This window comes from Rattus rattus, chromosome 9 (assembly GCF_011064425.1).
Source record: "Rattus rattus isolate New Zealand chromosome 9, Rrattus_CSIRO_v1, whole genome shotgun sequence".
In the NCBI taxonomy this organism is placed as follows: domain Eukaryota; kingdom Metazoa; phylum Chordata; class Mammalia; order Rodentia; family Muridae; genus Rattus; species Rattus rattus.
This window is the reverse complement of record NC_046162.1, coordinates 50,328,763-50,344,273: the sequence shown is the minus strand read 5'-3', so window position 1 is coordinate 50,344,273 and position 15,511 is coordinate 50,328,763. Positions and strand designations below refer to the sequence as shown.

Genomic DNA, 15,511 nt, shown 5'->3' with positions numbered 1-15,511 from the left:
GACAGCCAAGGCTACACAAAGAAACCCTTCCTTGAAAAACACAGCAAGCTGAAAAAGATAAGTAATTGTATTTGGTGTGCATGTGCTCATGGGAGTCCTGGGATGAAACTCAAGTCATCAGGCTTGAGAGGCAAGTTCCTTTACCTGCTACACATGTCACTGGGCCCTCCTTGCCCTTTTAAAGAGTCGATGTCACCAGCTATGCAATATTGTTTTGCTTCAGAACTATGGGTATATTCTTGTCATCCTGAGTTCCACTTTCTGACCAATCACATCAGTATTATCGACTTACTCTTTCACACAGAATCTCTGGAAACCTGAGTCTGCGACATCTTCTTCATATGCCCATAAAACTATAGGGAACCTCACCCAAGGCAGGCTGGTTTTAAGTTTCCTCCTTAAACGAGCATGACTCACCAGCACAAATTTGGTGTCCTAGGCATTCTGCTGCCTCATTAATACCTCTGGCTCTGGGCAGTGGCTGCACAACGATACAAGCTCAGGAGGCTGAGCCAGGACAGCTGCTGAAAACTGAGGCCATGTAGGGTCAGCCTGCGCTGCACATTGCGAGTGTTTCAAAACAAATCAAAGATCCAGGGAGTCGTGGCTCATGCCTTTAATCCCAGCACTCAGGAGGCAGAGGTAGGCAGATCTCTGATTTCAAGGTGAGTTCAAGGACAGCTGAGGCTACACAGAGAAATCCTGTCTCAAAAAACCAAGATAGACAGACAGGCAAAAATAAAATCAGTCTGAGCATGGTGGTTCAGACTTAAACCCCAGAGTTTGAGAGACAGATAAATGTGGACTTGTATGAGTTCAAGACCAGCCTGGTATAAATAAAGAATTCTAGGCCAGTAGCAGGACTCATCCCACTAGAAAACCAAAAACAAAAGGACACATGTCTATAATCGCAGCTCCCTTCAGAAGACAGGAAAATTGGTCTACATAGCAGATTCCAGGTCAGCTAGGGTTATACAGAGAGGCTCTGTCTAAAAAAACAAAAAGAAAGAAAAAAAGAAAAGAAAGAAAGGAAGGAAGGAAGGAAGAAAGAAAGGAAAAGAAAAGAAAAGAAAAGAAAAGAAAAGAAAAGAAAAGAAAATGCTAGACCTGGTAGTGAACCCCTGTAATCCCTGAATTTGTGAGGCTGGTGTAGGAAGGCCACAAGTTTGTAGCCAATCTGGACTATATAAATGTCTCCTGGGCTGGAGAGATGGCTCAGTGGTTAAGAACACTGACTGCTCGTCCTGAGTTCAATTCCCAGCAACCACATGGTGGCTCACAACCACTTGTAATGGGATGCTGTCTTCTGAAGTGTCTGAAGACCAACTATCGTGTACTCACATATAAATACAATAAACCTTTTATAAAATGTTGTATGTCTCCTACCTAAAACAAAACTCCCTTTTTTTTTTTTTTTTAAGGAAAAGAACAATTTCAAACCAAACCCAGAAGTTACCAGTGTATGAAGGGCAAAACGAAACGGAAGATCTCTAAATGTATTCACGATCCAAAAAGCTCAGGTGGCGCCCCAGTCTGTGCAACTAACCAAAAGAAGCCCCTGAGAGGGAAAGGAGGAAAAGCTAACTGGATCTCCAGGGAAACCAAGGGAGACATTGTAGCGGTGCCAGAACTGAGAGGGCCAGAAAGCCAGCGGACTGCTTAGGCAACATCCCATGATTTTAGAGCAGGCTCCTGAATTAGCGGCTCTCAGTTGTCCACAGCACAAAGCGGGAGAGACCAGAAGCTAGAGGCAGGCTTACGGTACACTTGGAAGGATACAGGGGACAGGGCAGTGTGGACCCTGGAGGGAACAATACCCTTGTATCCTGAAGAGCTGGATGACGTCTGGGTTAGCCTGGGTTGGAGCCCTAACTTCATCACTGAAGAACTACACACTTCAGCAACTCATTCCAATCAAACCTGCCTCCCCACCTGAAATGGGAGCAGGGTTAAGGACAAATTGAGATGCACGGCACGGGTTGGCATACGTACATGAGAAACATGGGCACTTCTCTGAATAAAATCCTGTCTATTCACCTTGTTAAAGACAGATGTGGAAGACTGAATTCAATTTTTTTGAAGTCTACCTATTTACATAATGCGGTCCTTAGAGAAAAGGCGTCCAGTTGTAGCTGAAACTGGGATTGCCCGCCACCCCCCATCTGGACTGGGGCATTGTACCATACAGCTCACCCTGACTGCAGAGAGCTTCGGACTCTATCATTTTCTTGCTTACACTTACTCTCCCCAACCACATCATAAACCCGCTCAAGTAAACACTGCCCCCAAAGTACCCATTACACTCCAGGTCCTAAATCACAGTCAACAGCTTTCTAGAAACCCAGCAATCACAAGTGTCAAAATCAAGGTACCAGAAGCAGGGGGAAGAAGAAACCGCATGTTATCCCTGCTCAGAGCCCTGGGTCAGTTCGGAGGATCTGGGTCAATCTGTCTGCTTGCACAAGTCTGACTGACTTCAGGAAGCTGCGGAGCAGCAGCTCAAATGTTAAGTAACAAGATAAAAATGCAGTGACTCAGGGACTCAGCAAGCGCGGGGCTATGCTGGGTACAACTGACCCTGCAAACTTATCATGTGGCACTGCTATGCTTGCTACTCAAACCAGAGCTAAAAACAAACACAGTGTACTTTCCGAATTTTTATTATTTTTTTTTTTAAACTCTAGGGTGGGCAGATAGCTCAGTGGTTAAGGGCACATACTATTCTTGAAGAGAACCCCAGCACAGCACCGCACAGCATAGACAATGCCTCACAAGCCCAGTCCCATGGATCTGACACACTGTCCTGTCCCCCACAGGCATGGTGCTCACGTACACAAACCCACACTCACATTCACCATCTAAATTATTTTTAAAAGTTTTAACCATTTTAGACTGTTGGGGAGGAATCATTTAAAACAGGGTCTTGGGGTTGGGGATTTAGCTCAGTGGTAGAGCGCTTGCCTAGCAAGCGCAAGGCCCTGGGTTCGGTCCCCAGCTCTGAAAAAAAAGAAAAAAGAAAAATAAAAAATAAAACAGGGTCTTGTTGTGCAGCTTAGGCTGGCCTTGAACCTGTGTCAATTTTCTTGTCTCAGCATTCCAATGCATCATTCGAAGAAGGGCCACATGACACCTAACTAGGTAGGAAGTGATTCTCTTTTTCTTTTTTTTCTTTTTTTTTTTTTTTTTGTTGGTTTGGTTTGTTTTTGGAGACAGGGTTTCTCTGTGCAGTCCTGGCTACCCTGGAACTAACTCTGTAGATGAGACTGGCCTCTGACTCAAGAGATCTGCCTATTTCTGTGGGGATTCAAAGTGTTCACCACAATGCCTGGCTCTTGAAATGGCACTCAGGAGGGTGGATGTGGCCTTCTGAAGGGGCAAGTAACGCAGGTAAAATGAAAACACAACAGGTGCAGAAGCCTGATCAACACTCACCGCCCAGACACCTTTCAAACAAGGAGGTAAGTCAATGAGGTAGAACCCCAAATCCTCCACCTAGGCGCTGACAGGCTGAAAGACCCCATTGCCCCACACAGCTCTCCCTCCTTTGTAAGGTCACTGAGGGTACAGGACCTGAGCAGAGACCCAGAGCAAACAGAAATGAAAGTACAGGCTGTGTACCCTGAAGAGAGGAACTGGAGGTTTTCAACTCAAGGTAACTGGATGGCAGCATTTGCCGGCTTCGAGTGCTGAGGTGGACACACGTGCAGAAATGACGTGAGATGACACGCTTAGTAAAACGATGATACACTTTACTCGCATAACCTGAACCTCTACTAAAACCCAGCCAGCCACAAGCTGTTTGCTATCCTTTATTAAGAGGTCCCACATTCTTGCGGGACTCCAGCCAAACCAGACAGGTCCCCTAAATATAGCAGGAGGCCTGGAAGGGGAAGGGAATGACTTAGGATCCCACCACACCACCCTGGAAACAGAACTCCACCACAGACAGACGGACAGACGGACGGACAAGAGCCGGGGAGGAGAACCCACCTCACTCTTGGTTCTCTCCCCGTTGCATCCACTCAAAAAGAAAGTCAAACACTGGCTATGCAGACCCCAGCCCACCCACCCACCCATAGCAGCGTTTGTGGGACTCCCCCCTGCAACGGGTAGCCCCAAGACAACTTCCTACGGTTCTTCCCTGACTTTGGTTTGCTCCTGGCAACTCCGCGCCCTCTTCCTTCCCTCAGCCTCCAGCTCTCTCAACATCTTCTACCACCTACTCGGACCTTCCCTCTCTCTTGCTCTCTGCTTTCTGGTCTCCCTGCCACCGGCTTCTTGGGGAAGCAGCGGGCACCTTTCTCCTAGCAAGGGCCCCACTAGGCCCTGTCTGCCCAGCGTGGGACTCACACAGCCGCCCCACTCTCTTTGAGGTCAGGGGCTGAGCGCTGCCTTCGCATTCGTGGAGGAGTAGTGTATGGTGGGTACCGGGGCCCTGGCCGCTGGGCTGGGTAAGGTTGGGGCTGTTGGGGATAAGAGTTGTGCTTCTGGGGCCGTAAGTGCTGGGGTTCTGGCTGTGTAGAACCCCCTCCCCGAGATCGGCTCCCTCCATCTAGGGAATTCCTGCGAGGACGGTGGGGCCTTCGGGGACTTGGAGGTCTGCGGTTAGGGGGAGGAGGGGGTGCAGTGACCTCTTCAGGGGGTTGGGGAGCTGGGGCCTCGCCACTCCCCATTCCTGGCCAAGACTCTCTGTGCTGAGGGTTGCTCTTGAAGGGGAAGCGCAGCTTGCAATCATGCGGGGGTACAAAGCGAGCTGGAGGCCTGCGCAGTCCCCCACCCCGGCCCCCAGAGCCCTGCAGTCCCTGAAGCCGCAGCTGCTCCTGCTTGAGCCAGCGAAGGCGACCGCGACGGAAGGCAGGGTCCTCTTCCATCAGTCTTGACACACGCTCCCAGCTGGACTGGGGTGGTGAGGAGGGCCGGACAGCTGGTGAGTGGTCATTGGGCACTGCCTCCTCTACTGCCTCTGACCCTTCGGGTGGGGCCCAGGTGACCAAACCAGATTCTTCATTATCATCCTCAAGATCCTGGGAGAGAATAGGAGAAGAGAGATGTGGGGCGAGCCGCGTGCTGAGTGCATGTGATTCAAGGAGTTCATTAGAAGAGCCCAGAGTGACTGACAGCATGTCGAGTATGGTTTGGAAATAACGACGCTAGCATGGACCTACCACTAAACGGTATGAACTCAATCCTGTCTGCCACCCCTTAGCTGTGTGGTCCATCACTGCTTGTTACTTCTCTCTTCCTCAGCAGCCCCATGTGTATAGTGATGTCAGCAATAACAGCATCTGCCACCGAGTGCTGTTAAGAACTAAGTGCGCGGGGTTGGGGATTTAGCTCAGTGGTAGAGCACTTGCCTAGCAAGTACAAGGCCCTGGGTTCGGTCCCCAGCTCCGAAAAAGAAGGAAAAAAAAAAAAAAAGAACTAAGTGCGCTCCACTTCAGGCACAGAACAGAGTAAGGAAGGGCAGGAAGCCAGCTAAGGGTGGTTCCATGAATTCACCGAGAGGTCGGTACTTCTGTCAAGGCCTGGAGGAAGTGAAAAGCCAGCAGAATGACTGCTGGGGGAGAACCAGGGAGACAAACAGACCAACAGGCCCAAGGCCTTGAGATGTGAGCATGCCCAGCAAGCTGGAGAGGATGGAGTGGGGTAGGTGAGGGGACAGGACCAGAAGGCCCCCTGGAGAAGAAGCCTTTGGTAACCTCAAGTCTTAACTATAACCGTCTGTGGTGTCCCTTAAGGGTGGCTGCAACAGAGAAGATGCTTGCAACAACCCCAGGGGCTGGCACATTACTGGGCACTTGAGTGAATCCATGCAAAGGAAGGAAAAGGAGAGTATCCCATTCTATCTGTGCAGAGTGATCAGAGGCCAGTTATGTGTACACATAGAACAGGCTTCAAGTAACTATGTGCTGCTCTCCATTAGTGGTTCTCAAATGTACTTCAGAACACCTTGGAGTCCATTAAACGCAGATCACCAGAGACACACTTGGTATGCTGGGGTTGGTGGATGTCAGTATCTCTACTTTTTTTTGAGACCTACCTCACACTGGTCTTGAACTACTGACCTTCCTGTGTCTGCCTCTCAAGTGCTGGGATTATAGTCAGGTGCTATAATAACCAACTAGTCCACAATCGCCACTGTGGCTTTGTGCAGATATTTTATTCGTATGTGTGCATGTGCATGGGCCCAAGGGTGTGTGTAGGGCAGAAGACAACCTCGGGTGTCCTCCTCAGGTGTGTCTACCTTATTTGACACAGGGTCCCTTACTGCCCTAGAACTCACGGAGTAGACTAGGCAGACAGCCGACAACCTTAGGGATCGGCCTGTCTCCATCCCTCTTGCCTACGGTACTAGGATTATAAAGGTGCACCACTGTACCCAACATGGGTTCCGGGACTTGAACTCATATACTCATGTTCTGGTGGCAAGCAGTTACCAGCTGAAGCCTGTAGAATCTGTTATTTCTAATAATCTGCATGTGTGTTCATGTACCATGCAGGCCACAAGAGGGCACTTGAGTTCCAAGCAACTAACTGGGTGCTAGAAACTGAACGTGGGTCCTTTGAAAGAACAGCTAAATGGCTGAGTCATCTCTCCAGTCCATACACAATCTACCTTCAGTATCAAGCGCTGTGGCCTGCCCAGCAGTGGATACTGGAGACTGTGAAGCATGTGACTCACACTCTCAACAGACAGAAACAGTGCCTGCTGAACCTCAGTAAGCCTTTCCAAAGCACAGAGGAGGAAGCTGGGATGTGAGGGGAAGCTGCCGGACAGGCAGGCAAGAGCTGAAGGCGGGGAGGGAAGACATAGCCAGCAGGCTTCCTACCTGGGTCAACGGGATAACCCTCTCCATGCGGAGCATCCGGTCCCGCAGGGCCTGCAGCTCCCGGTCCTTGCTGCTGTTTTGCAGCTTCACTTCCTGCAGAATTCCTGTCAACTTGTCAATATGAGCCCGGAGGTCTTCTACCTCTGCCCCACGGGCTCCTTCCTCACCACCACCTCCACCGCCTCCACATCCTTCTTCTTCACCCACAGTATCCCAGACATCCCTGGCCACAGCTCTCCAGGCGTCTCCAGGACCCTCAGGCTTGCCGTAGGTCCGGCACAGCTCCCTCATCTTGAGAGCAGCCAGGGCCTCGATCTCTGCCCGCCCGTGACGGAAGTCAGCCAGGGCCACCTCATAGCAGATCTCCTTCACTGCCTGCATCTTCAGGTCAGCCATGGTGGCCCACCGGGGGTCTTTGCCCTGCAGCCGCCGTCGCTGAGGGATCTGGTAAACTCTTCGAGGGGCCCTGCGCTTCCCACTGCTGGGCAGGCCACAGCGCTTGACGATGGTCTGGACTGTGTTAGGGGGCAGCTGCTCCCGCAAGGAGGAAATCAGCCGCCAGCTTTCTTCACAAGAGCGCTTGTCAGAGTCTTCCCCACTGTCAGAATCTGCATACTAGGGCCAGAGAGAAGAGAACTAAGGCCACCTCAGAGACCAGACACAGGGAACCACTCAGTACACCTGGACCCAGGACCTGTTCCGCCTCTCAGGGACTGGTCTGGACAGCAAAGCCAAGTCTGATGATTAAGCACTTACAACAGCAGCTGGCGAGCCAGCAGTTAATTGAGTCTGGGGTTTTGAGAGAATATGTCATAAGCCATGTAACTACAGAGATGCGTTCTGAGAGGTGTGTCCTAAAATGATTCCATCACTGTGTGGGCACTGCAGACTGCACTGAAATAAGTCAGGCAGCTACACATTATTAGCTGATAGCATCTCGTGGGACCACCCCTGTATACATGGTCTGTCATTGACAGTACTGTCATTATGCAGCAAATGACTATGTATTACTCTTAGGATGAGGTTAAAGACTCGAAAGTCCATTTAAGGCACAATCTTACATGAATGATGGTACTTGGAAGTGATCTCAAGGGGCCAGGACCACCGCAGTCCAGGGAGTGTGCTAGTTCCCTGTACATGGCAATGGTTTCTTCTACTTCACCTTTCTCTCCTAACTTTTCCTGCTAGATGCCACCCAGGACACCGAGAGCAAAGCTAGGCTGAGATGATGCCAGCCTCACTGTTAGTCTGCCCACTTGCCCATCTCCAGGCTCTGTTGGACCCCCACTTGTCCCTCACCAGCCGCTGCTGCTCCAGCAAAAGGTCAGCCTCTTCCTTTTCTTTCCGGTACTGATTCTCCAAGTCTTGTAGCCTGGGATCAGAGAGAGAGGGATGGAGAAGCTGGGAGGGTCCCTGGAGCTACCTCAGTGGGCATTACCAACAGGAGAATGCTAGGGTCCCAGAGGTTGGAGAGACCCATGGGGGACCCCTCACACCTCTTCTCCATCTCTAGCTTGATGTCTATGCCTTGCTGCTCCAGCAGCTCCTTCTGAGCAAAGTTCCAGTCCACAGGCTCGGAGGGGGGTCCTGGGGGTGGGGGGACCCCGCGCTCTCGTTCCAGCCGTGCTTGCTCCGGGTGATTGAAGCGGAACACATGGTTCTTGCCCATTACAATCCTGTTGCCTGGAAACAGGAAGAGATTTGCTTACCCACAGCAGCAAAGCCATGCCCTGGCCCAAGTACAGATCTTACCCTTGATTCCAGGGGACCTGCCACCCTACCACCTCAAAACTGAAACAGAGTCAATGCGCCTCTTGCTGACCCCAGGAGCACCTGCTCACTCAGGTGTGGACCCCAGGAGCACCTGCTCACTCAGGTGTGGAGCACCTGCTCACTCAGGTGTGGACCCCAGGAGCACCTAGTCACTCAGGTGTGGACCCCAGGAGCACCTGCTCACTCAGGTGTGGACCCCAGGAGCACCTAGTCACTCAGGTGTGGACCCCAGGAACACCTGCTCACTCAGGTGTGGACCCCAGGAGCACCTAGTCACCCAGATGTGGACCCCAGGAACACCTGCTCACTCAGGTGTGGACCCCAGGGAGCACCTGCTCACTCAGGTGTGGACCCCAGGAGCACCTAGTCACTCAGGTGTGGACCCCAGGAGCACCTAGTCACTCAGGTGTGGACCCCCAGGAGCACCTGCTCACTCAGGTGTGGACCCCAGGAGCACCTGCTCACTCAGGTGTGGACCCCAGGGAGCACCTGCTCACTCAGGTGTGGACCCCAGGAGCACCTAGTCACTCAGGTGTGGACCCCAGGGAGCACCTGCTCACTCAGGTGTGGACCCCAGGGAGCTCACTCAGGTGTGGACCCCAGGAGCACCTGCTCACTCAGGTGTGGACCCCAGGGAGCACTTGCTCACTCAGATGTGGACCCCAGGGAGCACCTGCTCACTCAGGTGTGGACCCCAGGAGCACCTGCTCACTCAGGTGAGCTGCTGGAAAAGGCATCCTCTTCCCATGTCCCCAGGGAAGCAAGAGAAACCAAGACTTCACACCTTAATCTTTTCTCCCAGCTCCTTTCTGTCCCCTCTTTCTGCTCTTTCTGATCTATCCCTAGGTCTCATCCTAGAAGGTGCCCAGAAAGCCCTGTCCTTGAACTTCCTAGGAAGGCCATGTCCCAGACCTGTACTCTGTAACACATCTTTTGTGTGCGTCTATGGTACTGGGAATTGGATGCAGGGCCTTGCGCATGCTAGGCAAGCGCTCTACCTCTGAGCTATGTCCCCAGCCTCTGCGACACGTCTTCTACCTGACTTCAGCACCAGCGGCTCCGTCACAAGCTTCCCATTGACATATGTCTCAGCTCCTTCACAAGGTTCCAATGTGACCATCACTGAGTGGAGGGATAAAGGAAGAACAGGGGAGATCAGACTCTCAGAACAACGCACTGTGGTTAGACTCCCACCTTGTCTCACCCCCAAAGCACACGTGCACCACCAGGTCCACCCCAGTACCTGCAGGGGTGCCACAGCCCCTCTGGTGGCAGGCAGCACAGGAAAAGAAGAGCAGAAGGAGGGTTAGAGACCTACTGTGACTCCCAGAAGCCTCTGTAGCAGCTCCTACGGACCCACCACCACATTCCCTAACCACGGCCTAGCAGCTATCATTCTCAGAGGCTAGAGTCGACCAGACAGAGCCCCACACTGTTGCCTTCCAGGTATCCATTCCCACTTGTCTCCTTAACATTGTCCCATCCAGATCTGCGTGCCTCCGGTGGGAACTCTGTCTCCTACATCTTGCAAATGGCTGCCATCTGGTTAACCTTCTGGAGTCACAGCCAACATAGGATAAATAAAGTCCGCCCAACTCTAGCTGGACAGGGTGCCACGTATCCGAATGCCCACTGTTCAGGAGGCTGGGGCAGAAGGAGCGCTGCACATCTGAGGTTAGCCAGCCTGAACTACATAGTGGGTTTGAGCTGTCTCAATACATGGCTAAGAACCTACCTCAGAAAACAAAGGAAAAAAATCCCAACCCAAGCACCTGTCTATCGCTGAGCCTGCTGCTTGCAGGAGCACAAAGACACACAAAGCAGCCCCTTTAAGTGGTTTCTTTTTTTTTTTTTCCGGAGCTGAGGACCGAACCCAGGGCCTTGCGCTTATTAGGCAAGCACTCTACCACTGAGCTAAATCCCCAACCTCCCTTAAGTGGTTTCTTTCTTTCTTTCTTTTTAAAGATTTATTCATTTATTATATATAAGTACACTGTAGCTGTCTTCAGACACACCAGAAGAGGGCATCAGATCCCATTACAGATGGTTGTGAGCCACCATGTGGTTGCTGGGAATTGAACTCAGGACCTCTGGAAGAGTAGTCGGGTGCTCTTAACCACTGAGCCATCTCTCCAGCCTCTTAAGTGGTTTCTTATTGTCACTGCAGGATCCAGTTCCAAAGGCCCAGGATCTATGACTACTGAGCCAGGGATACTCAACAATCTAGGCTTTGGAATTTATTCATAGAGTAGTTGAAAATATAATGTATTATGCAAACTATTCCTTTATTTATTGAGTCAGGGTCTCATTGTGTAGTCCTGGAACTCTTACTATGTAGACCAGGCTGGCCTCAAACTCAGAGATCTGCCTGCCTTTGCCTTCCAAATGCTGTGATTAAAGCTGTGTGCCGCCATGTCTAGACTTCTCCTATTTATTTACTCTGTGTGTGTGTGTGTGTGTGTGTGTGTGTGTGTGTGTGTGTATGTGTGTGTGTGTGAGAGAGAGAGAGAGAGAGAGAGAGAGAGACCGACAGACAGACAGAGAGACAGACAGACAGACAAGCAGGCAGACAGGTAGACAAAAGATTAAACTTAAGGATCTACCACTGAGCTATATCCTCAGCCTAACTTGTTTTTTAAAAGATTATTTGTTTGTTTGTTTGTTTATTATGAGTACACTGTAGCTGTCTTCAGACACACCAGAAGAGGACATCAGATTTCATTTCACAGCAACTTTTGTATCTTTTAAATAGGGTCTCACTATGTAGCTCTGGCTATTGTGGAGCTCATTCTGTAGACCAGACTGGCTTCAAACTCACAGAGCTCCACCTGCCCAAGTGCTGGGATTAAAGGCACCAAGCCTGGCTCTCAGCCCCGTTTTGTTTGTTTGTTTTTATTTGTTTATATTTACACTACAAGTAATAGAAAAACAGGGAAAGCAGCACGGACTCCAGCACCAGACAGAGAGACAGACAGGGTACTTGGCCTACTAGTGATGCAGAGGGAGGACCATGGCAGCACAAATAACCCCAGCTTACAGAGGACAGGCGCAGTTCCCGTGGAGGCGTGGGGAGATTCCCAGCTGAGGTGTGATGGGTGACTTAGGGCATCACTGCATGACTGAGAGCAGCAATAGGCTGGCGGGTAGGGAGCAGTCTATCTTGCCTTCATTTATTTCCCACCATGCCCCAATACACATTCATTATGTTCCTACCTATGCCAGGTCAAAACCACCAATCCCTGCTCTCACAGACCCATACCTGGCTGGTAAGGTGGATGCAGACTAGGGTAATTTAAGGCCAGTGAAGATGACCTAGGGTACAAGCATTTGTTGCCGTGCCTGATAGGAGTTCAATTCTTATGGTGAAAGGAGAGAACTGATCCCTGAAAGTTGTCCTCTGACCTCCACACGCATGCACAGACAATAAATAAGAATATATTTCAACAGGATGATTGTAACTTTTGTTTGTTTTTCGGGTTTCTCTGTGTAGCCCTGGCTGTCTTGGAATTCACTCTGTAGGCTAAGCTGGCCTGAACTCACAGAGATCAGCCTGCCTCTGCCTCCTGAGTCCTGGGACTAAATGGGTATGCCACCACTGCCTGGGAATTCTAACAATTTTTAAAAGCAGATTATCTAAAGATTATCTAAAGAATGGAGCAGGTGTGGTGTTACAGAAAGAAAACAGGACCAGGTAAGGTGACTGCTCCAGACCAGTCAGAGGAGACTTTACTACCCTTTCTTGAGACAGGGAGGATGGCCTTGAACTCCTGGTTCTCTGTTCCCCGCACACCCCCACTTCCTTCCCTGGGGAGCTGAGATCACAGACACATGCTAGCACACGTGTCGGCTGTGTGCAGTGTTGAAGTGCAAACTCCCATCTTCATACAAGCTACAAGAGGATTCTACCACAGTAGTCACATTCCCAGCTCTCATTTCCCGGTTCTCGAACCCTCAGGAATCCAGCAGCCAAGGGCACAGCCAAGGGCACAGCCAAGGGCACAGCCAAGGGCACAGCCAAGGGCACAGCCAAGGGCACAGCCCCTGCAACTGTCAATCTGTTGAGATCCAGCTCTGCTGTTTACCACAGCAGATTACCTAACCTGGACGCCTCAGCTCTGTCTCCTGTGAGCTGAGACAATTCAAAGAGAAATATAGATGGTCAGTCTACAATTTCTGTATGTCCCCAGTGCCTTCACCTTCTCCACCTGTCTCTGGTAAGTCTTAAGTCTGTTGTTAGAACAATAGCCCAGATGGACTAAACCTTACAGACTACCCTTTGGAGCACAGACACATTGACTGTTTTTTATTGTGACATATGTCATAGTCTTACACACAAAACATGTGTCACCTCCTCTGACACCTCCTATGTATGCACTCTGGAACGTGGGCTTGTCCCGCAGGTGTCACAGCCACATGCTGTGTGTGTCACCTCCTCTGACACACTATGGATTCCTGGAATGTGGGCTTGCTCTACAAGGCCTCACATACTCTTACTATTTCCCTTCCCAAGCCTATGTATGGCCTGGGGTAACCACAGAACAGGGATCTGGCAATAGCTCGCTGTTCTGAAGTGATTCAACAGCTTGTTCACCATGGGGACCTGAACCAGACTGATTGACTGCACCAATCTTCTGACCATGAACCAAACTGAAACTGAATGTCTTAACTTAATGGTCTCTGCACACTACCTAGGCTGGTACCCAATTCCCGGGCTCAAGGAGCCTCCTGCCTCTGCCTCCAAGTGCACATTCCTGGCTAATTCTTAGGGCCTGCTGCACCAGCATGTGGACCTGAGCTTTGCATCCCTAGTAAGAGCGGACTGTGGTAATGCACAATGTCACCAGAGGGCTGGGGTAAGTGGAGACGGTGGCTCTTTGAAGCTCCCTGGCCACTCAGTCTTGTTGTATCTTCAGGCTTTTAGGTTCACAGAAAGACTGTCTCCGAAAACCAATCTGGGAAACAATCACGGTGGACAACCGACGTCACTCTCTGACCTGGATATGAACTCATCATACATGAATACCCACACAGACACATACACATAAAAAGTGCTGAAAGCCAGGTATTGTCTGTATTCCCAGTCTTTGAGAGGCTGGGGCAATAGGACTAAGAGTGTGAGGTCAGTTTGACCTACACAGAGAGAACACAAATCAAACAGAACATGTGTTGGGGGCGAAGATTCAGTGGTGGTGCACAAGGCCCAGCGTTAAGAGTGCTTCTCCAGCAGGCACATGGCTGAAGCCTCAGGTTCAATCCCCAACAGCATAAAACAAACGCTCTAAACTGTGCGATGTTTTGATATGTCCAATATGCTGTCACTTTCAGAACCGGGGATTCTTTTGTTTGTTTGGTTTTTCAATACAGGATTTTTCTGTGTAGCCCTGACTGTCTTGGAACTTATTGTGTAGACCAGGCTGGCTTCGAACTCACAGAGATTCTTCTGTTTCTGCTTCCCAAGTGCTGAGATTAAAGGTGTGCACCAACACGCCTGACTAGAACCTGGGGTTCTTAAAAGCTTCACCAGTATATTAAAGGCTAAAGGTCCCCACAGCTTTGGAACCATAGAGACACCTAGGTCACCTAGCTCTCAGAAACCTTTGTCACCTTAGCTGTATCCATCCGTTTCCCAGAGACAAATTCAGATATCCCATTGAAACAAATATGGGTTCCAAACATAATGACCACAGTGCTAAGGGTAAGAAGAATGAAGGAAGGCAGTATTTCTATTTCCTCATTACCCAATCCCATTCAAGGTACAGCAACGTGCTACTTGTGCCTCAAGACCCCAGCTGTCCACAGCCATGCATAGAGCCCCACGCGCACACTGCTTACCCATGAGCTTAGAGCTGCAGAGGGAGAGGACGCACCCTTCCTCTGTACGGCTCGCTCTGGGTGGAACACACAGCACCCCCTCCATCTTAGCTGTTCCACTCTCCCTCCTGGCCATTACCTTCTCCATCAGGCTGAGGGATGCTGCGGAAGAGGCAGTGCTGCTCCCGGATGAACTGGCCAGTCAACTTGATGTCCACATCTACCTGGCCAACCCTGCGGGAGCAATGGCCGACATTTTCTAAGCATGTTCAATATTTGTCAAGTCAACTGCCCCCAGAGTACCAGGAGTGCCAGCTCATCCAGCTCTTCGAGTCAAATGTAATCTCATTTCACAGACAAGGACCCTGGGGTCCAGGGAGGGGACACCAAGATTGGAGAGCTAAGCAATACTGAAGCCGGGATTTGAGCAGAGGCATCCCTGATCCTTAAGGCCAAGTCCCACTTCTGCCCATTATGCAGCAAAGGGGAAAGAGCAGCCTGGTGTGGGTGGGCAGCCTGGTGTGGGTGGGCAGCCTGGTTGGTGTGGGTGGGCAGCCTGGGCAGCCTGGTGTGGGTGGGCAGCCTGGTGTGGGTGGGCAGCCTGGTTGGTGTGGGTGGGCAGCCTGATGTGGGTGGGCAGCCTGGTGTGTGTGGGCAGCCTGGTGTGGGTGGGCGGCCTGGTGTGGGTGGACAGCCTGGGTGGGTGGGCAGCCTGGTGTGGGTGGGGCGGCCTGGTGTGGGTGGGCAGCCTGGTGTGTGTGGGCAGCCTGGTGTGGGTGGGCAGCCTGGTTGGTGTGGGTGGGCAGCCTGGTGTGGGTGGGGCGGCCTGGTGTGGGTGGGCAGCCTGGTGTGGGTGGGCAGCCTGGTGTGTGGGTGGGGCAGCCTGGTTGGTGTGGGTGGGCAGCCTGGTTGGTGTGGGTGGGCAGCCTGGTTGGTGTGGGTGGGCAGCCTGGCTGGTGTGGGTGGGCAGCCTGGTGTGGGTGGGCGGCCTGGTGTGGGTGGGCAGCCTGGTGTGGGTGGGCAGCCTGGTGTGGGTGGGCGGCCTGGTGTGGGGGGCAGCCTGGCTGGGTGGGTGGGCAGCCTGGTGTGGGTGGGCG

At 51.4% G+C, this 15,511-nt stretch overlaps 1 protein-coding gene across 3 annotated transcripts in view; it reads right to left on the bottom strand.

Moving 5' to 3' along the window:
* Positions 1 to 3,728: 3,728 nt before the first annotated feature.
* Positions 3,729 to 15,511, bottom strand: part of Kif1c (kinesin family member 1C) — a 29,872-nt gene continuing 18,089 nt past the window's right edge. For all 3 annotated transcript variants that reach the window (XM_032913150.1, XM_032913148.1, XM_032913149.1), the window contains 6 exons: positions 14,554 to 14,648; positions 9,642 to 9,725; positions 8,327 to 8,513; positions 8,130 to 8,202; positions 6,831 to 7,445; positions 3,729 to 5,024 (listed from right to left, as the gene is read on the bottom strand). In XM_032913150.1, the coding sequence (XP_032769041.1) occupies positions 4,347 to 5,024; positions 6,831 to 7,445; positions 8,130 to 8,202; positions 8,327 to 8,513; positions 9,642 to 9,725; positions 14,554 to 14,648 (1,732 nt within the window). In that variant the 3' untranslated portion in view covers positions 3,729 to 4,346. The remainder of the gene's footprint in view (positions 5,025 to 6,830; positions 7,446 to 8,129; positions 8,203 to 8,326; positions 8,514 to 9,641; positions 9,726 to 14,553; positions 14,649 to 15,511) is intronic.